General features: G+C 32.1%; 2 protein-coding genes across 2 annotated transcripts in view; both read right to left on the reverse strand.

Moving 5' to 3' along the window:
• Positions 1 to 2,076: 2,076 nt before the first annotated feature.
• On the reverse strand, positions 2,077 to 5,573 carry LOC110419233 (G-type lectin S-receptor-like serine/threonine-protein kinase At4g27290). Its single transcript, XM_021432207.2, is given in 9 exon segments — positions 2,077 to 2,488; positions 2,490 to 2,557; positions 2,633 to 2,659; positions 2,662 to 2,782; positions 2,853 to 3,090; positions 3,204 to 3,414; positions 3,503 to 3,660; positions 3,977 to 4,093; positions 4,197 to 5,573. Coding segments are annotated over 9 exon segments (2,448 nt in total). The 5' UTR covers positions 5,470 to 5,573; the 3' UTR covers positions 2,077 to 2,253.
• A 4,844-nt stretch (positions 5,574 to 10,417) lies between these two features.
• LOC110418847 (G-type lectin S-receptor-like serine/threonine-protein kinase SD1-1) overlaps positions 10,418 to 11,611 on the reverse strand; it is a 3,361-nt gene continuing 2,167 nt past the window's right edge. The window contains exons 5-8 of the mRNA XM_021431672.2: positions 11,557 to 11,610; positions 11,206 to 11,443; positions 10,978 to 11,128; positions 10,418 to 10,902 (exon numbers count right to left, since the gene is read on the reverse strand). Of these exons, the coding sequence (XP_021287347.2) occupies positions 10,597 to 10,902; positions 10,978 to 11,128; positions 11,206 to 11,443; positions 11,557 to 11,610 (749 nt within the window). The 3' untranslated portion in view covers positions 10,418 to 10,596. The remainder of the gene's footprint in view (positions 10,903 to 10,977; positions 11,129 to 11,205; positions 11,444 to 11,556; position 11,611) is intronic.

Here is an 11,611-nt window from a genome sequence, read left to right on the forward strand (position 1 = left end):
AGCTTGAATGAATCCATGAGCTGTCCTTTTTCTCTTTTTTTATTTTATTTTTTAAAATTAACTAAATTATTATTAGCTGCCAGCCTTCTATTCCTATTTGGCCCCAGCTTAGACGCTCAAAGGAATCTATGGATCTACTCCTAACAATAACTTAATGAATCTAATCCAATAATATTCACAATATTTTACATCGGCTTTTATAGGCCAAAATTTATGAAATCCTTTTACTAAAAATAATTAAAATAATACCCTACATATATTACATAATTTCATTTTATTTATATTTATGACGTCATGCCGGCAAATCTAAAAAGAAGTTTCAAAAAACCGACAAAAACATAGTCGGAACGTGATTTGCCCATCTTCGTGTCTTAACACTGTTTAACTTATTATTAGTAAGTCAACATTATTGTGATAACAAAATCAAGCTGAAAGCGAGAGCTCCACCACAATTTTCCATACGGGCATCAAGTAGGAACCATCGGTTATTTAATTATGTTATTTTCTCCTAGGGGTCCACTCACATGCCAATGACAACTATACTACTCCTACTCCTACTTTAATTAATAAAAAGATAATTACTTTTTTGAAAAAAGTGTTGACCATCAATTTCAATTATGACTGTGATGATAATAATAATGATATTTTTATGAGTTTTCATTATGTTTAAAAGAAAACAGATGAATAAAAAAAAATTTTATGATAATTATCATGTCGTTGTAAGTTTGTATAGACTCATGAGTCATGAAAAATTAGTAACTCAATAAGCAGTTCGTGAATAAATTTTTTTAATTATTAAAAATTAAGTTTTGAATGCCTCATATAATTAATGAATATTCATATTTTTAAACTTATAAAAATGTTAGAGAATGGAATTTTTATAAGATTTTTATAATTTGAGTGAGGGTGGAAATATTTTTTTACAAGATATTCAAACAATGAAAAATATTTTTAACAATTTATTTAAAAAACAAAAAATACTATTAAATATTTTATATAAAAAAAATTTCACAATAATTTTTTTTTTATATTTGAAAAAAAAAGTTCAAGTCTTACTCATTTTGAGATGAAAATAATACATTAATTAATGACTCAAATGATGGAATGTTATAATAAATTATTTTATAATTATCAAATAGATTCTAAAATATAAATAAATCCATTCAAAAAAAAAAACATGAAAAATCATTGACGAACTCACCACGGCAATATTAGTGACCTATAGCAACCCATTAGGACCTATCTTGATCCACTAAAAGTCCATTAGAAAATTGTTAGTCCACTAGAAACCGATCAGGCAAGGCTGCGCCGTTTACAAAAGATGAATTCGGCCCATTCCTAGATTTGCTAAGTGCCACTTCTTAATCATATTATTGCCAACGAGTTGGGCCCACCAAATCTTTGTCTGAAACAAGACAAAGCCAACCTCGTATCAGCTGTCAGTCAGGAACAATCAGCGCGCTCTACCCTTTTCTTTTTGTTTTGCGGCGCCCTGACAGCCTCATCAACATGTCTTCCGACGCCTTTCGAAGCCCCCGTAAGGGCATAACCAAAGATGAAGACGGAAACTCTACAGGCTTAAACTGCAACATATCTTTGTTGAAGACGCCATCGGCTTCTTTCAACACGGAATCTGTAGCCTCTGTTAAAAATCTAATTGCTAGTTAGCTTGACAAATCTTGTACGTGAAGTTCATTCTTTTGTGCCCCCAAAAAGAGCTTACAATCTCGTGGTAGTAAATTCACTCCTCGATTTAAGCGAAGGAAATGAGGAATCGCAGTTATGAATGATCTTTTCTTGTTGCTGATAACAAGGTTTTGATTATGCACAGAATGATATAGAGACAACGAAATTAGTTTGTTGATTCATTTATCACACTAATTAACACTCATGTTGAGGGGAAAGATGGGCTCATCATGCATTATTATTATTATTATTATTCAAGCTGACAAGATTAGGTGGCTCTTGATTTTACGTAAATGCAGCAGAAAACAAGATAAGTCCACAACTTGTAAATGATGAGATTGTATTGAATTTGTATATGTTAACTGTATGGAGCTTCAGTTTAGTTCACCAATTTTTCTATCCATGGAATAAATACAACACTACTATTTATAATTGATTGCATGTTTGATTTCTGAAACATTTCTCAACTAGCATTGGCTCTAAAAGCACATGCCCCAAACATCAAGTGGGATTGGAGTCATTACTGATGGTTTGGAGCATAATAGGTTTAATGAAACATACCACCCTCTATCGAGCCTCTAACAATGATAGACTTATTTCGTTTCTAGAAGATGATCCATGGTTACCGGATGAAGAATCTGCTTCAAAGGGACTCTTGTGAAACAAAAAACCAGGTTGTTTGGGCAGAGGCAACTCATTCTCACTTCCCAACATCAGAACCACGGATGACATGCTTGGCCTCTCCTCAGGATGCTGTTGTACACATAAAAGGCTACTGTGGATGCATCGTAACACCTGTGAGACTGCCAGTCTCTGCTAAGAAATCATCGGCAAGATCCAAAGGCCTGCCTTCTTTCCATAATCTCCATGCCTGCAGCAAAATGAAATTCTTTTATCATTAATCAGTTCAAGATATGCAATAAAATATAATGACAATGCGGCTTACATGTTCAATAAGGTTGCCTCTTTGCTTTTGATGATAAAATCTCTTATCTTTCTTCCGCTTATCATCTCCAACAACAATATGCCAAAGCTAAACACGTCTGATTTTACCGAAAACAGCCCATCGATAGCATATTCTGGTGCCATATAACCACTGTAGAACATTGTCAGATAAGAGTTTCAGGCGGATTTATAGATCAAATTTGCAGAAAAAGTAGACTTACTAAGTTCCAACCACTCTGTTGGTATTGGCTTCGGTCTGGTCTCCTCCAAAAGTTCTTGCCGTGCCAAAATCTGAAATTTTTGGGTTCATCTCACTATCAAGCAAAACATTACTAGCTTTTAGATCTCTATGAATAATCCTCAATCTGGAATCTTGATGAAGGTAGAGTAGTCCCCTTGCAATCCCACAGATAATTTGAAAACGCTTGGCCCAATCTAATACTTTGCATCTTCTTTGATCTGTCAAGTACTTCATTCATGTTAATTCTATATCTATTTGATCTTTTGAAGCAGCAAAAGAAAACTATTTCACCAGCCGAAAGCAGAAAATATAAAATTGAAAGGTTTCTGACCAAAAATAAATGAGTCAAGACTTCTGTTAGGCATGTATTCATAAACCAGCATTTTCTCGTCTCCATGAATGCAGCACCCAAGAAGCCTTACAAGATTCCGATGCTGAAGTTTGGCAATCAACTTTACTTCAGTTTTAAACTCGTTCAATCCTTGTCCGGAACTCTTTGAAAGTCTTTTCACAGCAATTTCTTGTCCATTTGCAAGTGTCCCCTGGAGAATAAGAACATTTTGATGAGCTTTCAATAAAGATGTATTCTCTGTACTTGAGATCACTTTAGTATTATGCTGTCAACTTTACCTTATAAACAGGTCCAAAACCTCCTTCGCCTAGCTTGTTTTTAAAAGAAAAACTATCAGTAGCTCTGGCTATCATACCTAGCGCGAATACAGCAAGGTCCATATCTTCACTCCGGCCTTGGTTCTTTTGATCATTTTCCTTCCTTTCGTCAACTTCATCTGAAAGAGGAGTCAAAATAGGCTAGCATTCAACATAGAAATAGCTTGCTTTCTTATGCATATTGATAGATTTAGATCAAAGAAAAAGGCTGTATGCTTCTTCTGCACACCAAAACCAAAAATATCCAACCAGTTGTTCATGGACACTTTTTTTTGTCAGATCATAAAACGAAATTGAAAGCCATCTATTATCAAATTTGATAAGGAATATAAGTGAAATGGCAAATTTCAGTATTACTGTTTTTTGAAAACAGGGTAGGTATTTGTATCAAATACCAACTTTCCCCTGCTTTATGAGGACCATAGTCGATGTTACCTTCTAATTTTCTCCTTCTTCTCCGGATGTAATAAATGACTACAAGAATCCCCAAGAACAAAGCAATTGGTGTTGCAATTATGACGGCCAGCTTCGCCTTACGCATGTTTTTCAGTTCTGCATGATCAATATTGATGAAGGAGCACAAATATAATTAAATAAAGCCAAAAGACATTATCACAAGCTGTAACAAGAATACGTTCCGATTTTAAACTGATACCTGCTTCTGAAGCAGAGACTCTGATGTAAAGATCCTGGCCAAATGATTGAAATTGTTTAATATCAATTAGATCATCAAACCACATGGCGCAACCGCTACCTCGTCCTCTAATATCTAAATTAGTGTATGCCATACAAGAACAGTTCTGCAAGCACCTAGCCCTACATTCCTTGAGATTCATGGTTTTGTTCACCCAAGAATGTGAGGTATCTGGCGTTTTCACCTTCTCAATTCTAAGAAATCCATCTCCGCTGTGGCAGTTTAGGGGCTTATTGTGTACACACCCATCAGACCAGTCTGAGGAGTTCCATTTTTCCAGCGATTTAGGCCTGAATGCTTTCAAACATTGGCAACCTGGATGCATGGAACTGTCGCAGTTCCCATTTGCACCACAAAGTCCAAATCTGTCACAATAGTCACTTGGCAAGAAGGAAAACAACTTCCAAGTTTGAGTTTCTGGGTTCCATGTGTATCGCTGTCTTACGTTTTCAGTTTGGTTCAAAACAAACCTTGACATTACCGATTTATTTTTCAGGTAATATATGTAGTACACCTCCTCCTCATTCCAGACAAAGTTGTAATCAAAGACCGGATTTGATCTGAAATTTGGTGTACCACTAAACCCATCGCCATTCCATAGGCCTCTGCGATAGTACTTTTCTGAGCCTTTCCGCAGCACCATCTCTGGACTGCCTTGGAGTTCTACCCCAAAAGTAAGGTCCCCAGGAGATGGATCATCTGAGTTCTTCCATGCTGCTAATCTTCGATTTAAACCAGTTCTCAGGTCCCAACCAATCTTCATCCCTGGTAACATTGTATCAGTTGGATGATCAAAGCTTTGCCACAAGTAGTTCTCTGAATCACCATCGTTTCCATCTCTGACAACAAGATTGCCTGAATCCAGGAGCTGCAGAATCGGATTCTGAGCTGCTTCTGTGGAATCAATTGACCAAACAGTTGTTTGGTTCTGACCTAGAAGCACGACTCTGCCAGTGCTTTCTATCTTCAGCAAGCCAGTGGTGTCATTTATCGGATTTATCCTGTTTGCAACCCATACAACAGTTTGCATGGGAATGTTATTGTACCAAATTCCCAAGTAACGATTCTTAGAACTCCCCGGAGTGAAGAAACCCAATACAAAGCTTCCATCACTAGAGACCAAGGTCGTGCCATCAGTAAGTGACTCAGACGGAGAAATCTTGTAGAGTGCGGTGGAAGCTTTGGAGAAGATGATGAGGAAACAAGCACTGAAAGAAAGGATATCCATGTCCATGGATGTATAGTCTGAAAGCTATTTGCTTTGAAGATAAGAATAGATGCCATTTGATTGAACATTCTAAACAGCATTGGCCTTCAGGCTTCAAGGCAAGACTCTGGGTCCATTGACGTTGGAATTCTTCATCAATCGTGACAGAGACTACAGTTATTCTATGGGCCTCGACTTCTTCTTGGAGATGGAATTATCTTTAACTAACATGATGGCTGTCAAGTTAAGATCATTGAGAAATAGGAACTGAAATAAGTGGCAGTTAAGTAATTTAAAGTTTAAAAAACCATGAAACAGAATATTCTTGTCTGCCCTAGCTTAATGTGGAGCTCCCAACTGTTTCAGTAACCCCAAGATGTTAAAATTCTTTGTTACCCAAAACTATCAGGGATCTTTACACTTGATTTTATCATATAAGTAGACCTGTCAAAATGGGCCGAGCTCATAAAGTTGACTTATTTTTTATTAAATATGAGGTGAGTTGGGTTGAAAATTTTTGGTCCATATTTGAACTGGGTCTAAATGGGCCAGCCCATCAAATCAGTGGGCTGATGTGGGTTGGGGCAAGCCAGCCCATGGGCCAAACAATAATTTTAATTAATTTAATAATTTTATATATTTAATTATGAAAAATCAATAATTTAGTTACCAATAGTATTGTTTATTTTATATATTTCAATGTCTTTAATCTTCTCTTGTCAAATTAAAAATTTTAATTTAAATTAAAACTTATTATCTCTTTTTTTTTCATGGTAATGAATATTAGATGATAAATTGATAATAATTCAGACCTTGAGACATCATTGCTGTCTAAATAAGATTTAAATGTTTTACTTGAAAATGAAGATTGAGGAGGATATAAATGAGTCTTGAAATTTTTATTATTTGGTTATATACTTATGTTTATAAGATAGTAGTTTGTGTTAAAAATTTAAACTTTATTATGTATATATTTATTTTTTTATATTGGTGTAATTTATTTATTTGTAACATGTTTTTATTATTCAATTTATGAATTAAATCATAGAACAATTTATTAATAAAAATTTATCAAGTAAAATTATAAAAATTAATTTTTTTTTGAAAAAATAAAAATGGGTTGGCCCAACCCAACCCATAGGCTAACAAGGGGTGGGCTAAATATTGAAAATTTGAAATTTTATTTATATTTGATGTAATGTATTTGCTTATTTATTTTTGATGTAATTTATTTGTTTGTAATATATTTTTATTATTTAATTTATGGACTAAATCATAGTATAGTTGTATACTTGTATTGATGAGTAATAGAAATAATTTTTTTTGAAAAAAATGGGCTAGCGCGGCCTGGCCCATGAACTAACAAGGGGTGAGCTGAGTTGAACATTTTGTAGCTCATATAAAATATGGGCTGGCCCGACCCTGTCCATATTTTTTCAACCCACAAGGGTTAGGGTCGGGTTGGGCCAAACCGACCCATATTGACAGGTCTACGTAAGCTCTAAAATAATTCCTTGTACACTACCAGACCGTAAGACTATGACTTAAGCCAAGACCACTCAAGGTGCAAGTAATTAAGTTAACATGCATCTCTAGACTTAGAAAAAACATTCGTCATGGAGATTTTTTCTTCTCAATAATTATTATGAAGTCGACATGATTACCAAAAAGTCAAGTCTTTCCTATACTTTTAGGCTGAATTTACAAGAAATTGCAATCACAAGTACTAAGGGTCCAATAGAATTAACTCCGCGTCAATTTCTCCTATTTTCATGTTAATCAGTTTATTTTTAATAATATGAATCATGTTTTTTGATATTTTATTAAAAAAGTGATTGCTAATACTATGATTATTGAGAATGTTGTTGATGAGAAGAATTTTGCAGCATTGATATAATATAGAAAAGTGATAATTGCAGAGAATATTATCGATGAGAAGAATTTTAGAGTGTTTTGTATAATATAGAAAAATGATAATTGCAGGAAATATGATGGGTGAAAAAAACTTTGTAACGTTTTATATATTATAGAAAAATGATGATTGTATGTAATATGATTATTGAGAAGATTAAATAGTTGTATTTGGTTTAGAAGTATGAGAATGTAACGCAAATTTACAAAATTACCTTTATATTTTCAAACTTATCTTTCTTTTTTAATGTAAATTTTTAATTTTACCCTTAAAATAATAAATAATAGCATGACAAAAATAACATAATATTTAAATACTAAATATTTATATATTAAAACATGTGAAATTAATAAATATTATTTTTAGTAAATTCGTTAAGTTTTAAAGAATTAAATTAATTAATTTAAATTATTTTATAAATAAATTAGTTGGTTAATTAATTTAATTAACTAATTAATTAGTTAATTCATTAATGTAACTAATTTAAAATAGTTAATCAATTAATATTAATCACATATTTATATAATTAATTATTATTTCTAGTTAATAGATATGATCTTTTTTAAAAAAATTTATATATGATTTATCAATTATACATTTAATTATTTTTTATTTTATTTAACAAATAAAATCAATTTTTTGGCACATAAAACTCCATTTTCCTTTCGTTTTCTTCTTTAAAACAATACTATTCATATATATATATATATATATTATTTAACTATATATAATTACGAAGTCATGCCAGCAAACCTAAAGAGAACTTTCAAAAGCCAACAAAAATACATGGTGAATGACATAAATACTTATTCTTAAGCCAACATTATTGTTTTGACAAAATCAAGCTGAATGTAGCATCAAGCAGGCGGAACTATCGGTTATTTAATTATGTTATTTTCTCCAATAGGTCCACTCACGTGCCAATGACTACTCCTACTATTACTTTAATAAATAAAAAGATAATCACTTTTTTTTTAAAAAAATGTTGACATTATTTTCAACTAGGACTATGATGATAATAATAATATTTTTATGAGTTTCATAATGTTCAAAAGCAATAGACAAGTTGTATCATTAAAACTTTTGATTTAATGATGAATAAAAAATATTTTATGGTAAATATTATATTATTGTAAGTTTGTATATACTTATGAGTCAAAAACTTAATAAACAGTTGACAAATAATAAAAATATATTTAAAAAATTAAGAATAATAAAATAATAATAAATTTAAGTAAGTTTATATAAAGATGTCAATAGGTATCTTGTTACAAAGTACTCATGAATAACCGATCCGGTTATATAAAATTAAGGTACCTTAAAATTAGATTCGAATAATAATTTTACTATCTGTATTGAGTTTGGGTACCACCCCTTAGGTACATGATACTCGAATTCGATTATATACTTTTTTAATTTTATGTAATTAAAAATAAATCCATATTATTAGTTAAATTAATTAATAAAACTATAATTATTAATTAACTTGTAATATCTTTTAATATATATTTTATATATTACATTAATTTATAAAAAATACAATTAATATTATATATATACTTTTAGTATATATACTTTACATATAAACATATTTACTTTCTATTTTGTATTAACGTTATAGAAATTATAACGTATAAAATTATTGTTTATAATATATACTTTTGTGTATATAAACTTATAAAATATAAACCTAAAAAGAAAGTGTAAGATTAGAATAATTTTGGAATATAGTTATTTTTTTAATTTTATGGACAAACTCATATAGTTAATTAAACTTGTAATGTTTAAGTTGTAGTTTGATATATTTGTTTTAAATTATTTAAGTTGATATTTGAGATATTTACTTTTAATTATTTAAATTTAAATTTTATTATTTATGTATTTTTATAAATTTAATTATTAGTAAATTATATGAAATATGGATAGAAATATTATTATATATAGATATAGATATAGATTCGAATTCGGGTAATTGGATATTTATAAAGAGTATTTTAATAATATTTTTATATAATTGAGTTTTTAAACGAGTTCGGATAATTATTGGATAGTAAGTACGTATTAAGATTCGAATTAGGATAATAAATTTAAAAAATATTTAAATAATTATCAAATTCACGTATTTTATTTTTTAATCAAATTTAGATTCGAATATCTCAAAATTAACAGATATCGTAGCTATTAACATCTCTAAATTTATAAATTACAATATCATGTTATCAATCAAAACAAATATCTTATAACTAGTAAAAGATTGATATTTATATTCCTAAAATTCTCTTCATATCTCATTGAAGTGGATCCGTGAGAGACGTGCTCTTTATTTTGCCAATCTATTATCACTCTTGTGTTCGATATTGTTGCCAACGTGTTGGGCCCACGAAATCTTTGTCTGAAACCGGACAAAGCCAACCTCGTATCCGCTGTTAGTCACGTACAATCAGGACGCTCTCCCCTGTTCTTTTTGTTTTGCGGCGCTCTGACAGCCTCATCAACGTGTCTTCCAACGCCTGTCGAAGCCCCCATAAGCAAAGAGGTTGGACCACGACCAAACAAAGGTGAAGATGAAAACTCTATAGCCTTAAAACTGCAACATATCTTTGTTGAAGACCTCACCAGCTTCTTTCAACCCAGAATCTGTACCCTCTGTTAAAGATCTAATTGCTAGTTAGCTTGACTAATCTTGTATGTGAAGTTCATTCGTTTGCGCCCAAAAAGAGGTTACAGTCTCATGGTACTAAGTTCACTTCTGGAGTCAAGCAAAGGAACTGAGGAATCCCAGTCATGAATGATATTTTCTTGTTGCTGATGACAGAGGTTTGATTATGCACAGAATAATGTAGAGACAATGAAGTTAGTTTGTTGATTCATTTATCACACTAATTAATTAACACTCATATTGAGGTTCCCAAGCGGGCTAGATTAGGTGGCTCTTGATCTTACACAAATGCAGCTGAAAACAAGAAAAGTCAGCAACTTGTAAGTGATGAAATTGCATGAAATTTGCACATCTTAACCGCATGAAACTTCAGTTATATCAAATCGTATGAAGCTTTAGTTTGGTCCTTCAATCTATCTATCAATCGAATAAATACAACACTACTATTTGTTCTTGATTGCATGTTGATTTCTGAAACATTTCTCAGCATTTGCTCTAAAAGCACATGCCCCAAACATCGAGTGGGATTGGAATCATCACTGATAGTTTGGGGCATAATAGGTTTAATGAAGCATATCACCGTCTATCGAGCCTCTAAAAGTGATAAACTTATTTCGTTTCTCGAAGATGATCCATGGTTAACGGATGAAGTATCTGCTTCAAAAGGACTCTTTTGAAACAAAAAACCAGGTTGTTTAGGCAGAGGCAATTCATTCTCACTTCCCAACATCAGAACCACGAATGACATGCTTGGCCTCTCCTCAGGATGCTGTTGTACACATAACAGGCTAATGTGGATGCATCGTAACACCTGTGATGGACTGCCAGTCTCTGCTAAGAAATCATCGGCAAGATCCAAAGGCCTGCCTTCTTTCCATAATCTCCATGCCTGCAGCAAAATGAAATTCTTTTATCAATAATCAGTTCAAGATATGCAATAAAATATAATGACAATGCGGCTTACATGTTCAATAAGGTTGCCCCTTTGCTTTTGATGATAAAATCCTCTATTCTTTCTTCCACTTATCATCTCCAACAACAATATGCCAAAGCTAAACACATCTGATTTTACCGAAAACAGCCCATCAATAGCATATTCTGGTGCCATATAACCACTGCAGGACATTGTCAGATAAAAGTATGAATTTTCATGGGGTTTTATACATCAAATTTGCAGAAAAAGTAGACTTACTAAGTTCCAACCACTCTGTTGGTATTGGCTTCAGTCTGGTCTCCTCCAAAAGTTCTTGCCATGCCAAAATCTGAAATTTTTGGGTTCATCTCACTATCAAGCAAAACATTACTAGCTTTTAGATCTCTATGAATAATCCTCAATCTGGAATCTTGATGAAGGTAGAGTAGTCCCCTAGCAATCCCACAGATAATTTGGAAACGCTTGGGCCAATCTAATACTTTGCACCTTCTTTGATCTGTCAAGTACTTCATTCATGTTAATTCTGTATCTATTTGATCTTTTGAAGCAGCAAAAGAAAACTATTTCACAAGCCTAGTGCAGACTATATAAAATTGAAAGGTTTCGGACCAAAAATAAACGAGTCAAGACTTCTGTTAGGCATGTATTCATAAACCAGCATTTT

Source organism: Theobroma umbraticum, unplaced genomic scaffold (genome assembly GCF_002168275.2).
Source record: "Theobroma umbraticum cultivar Fairchild unplaced genomic scaffold, ASM216827v3 scaffold_67.0, whole genome shotgun sequence".
NCBI lineage: Eukaryota > Viridiplantae > Streptophyta > Magnoliopsida > Malvales > Malvaceae > Theobroma > Theobroma umbraticum.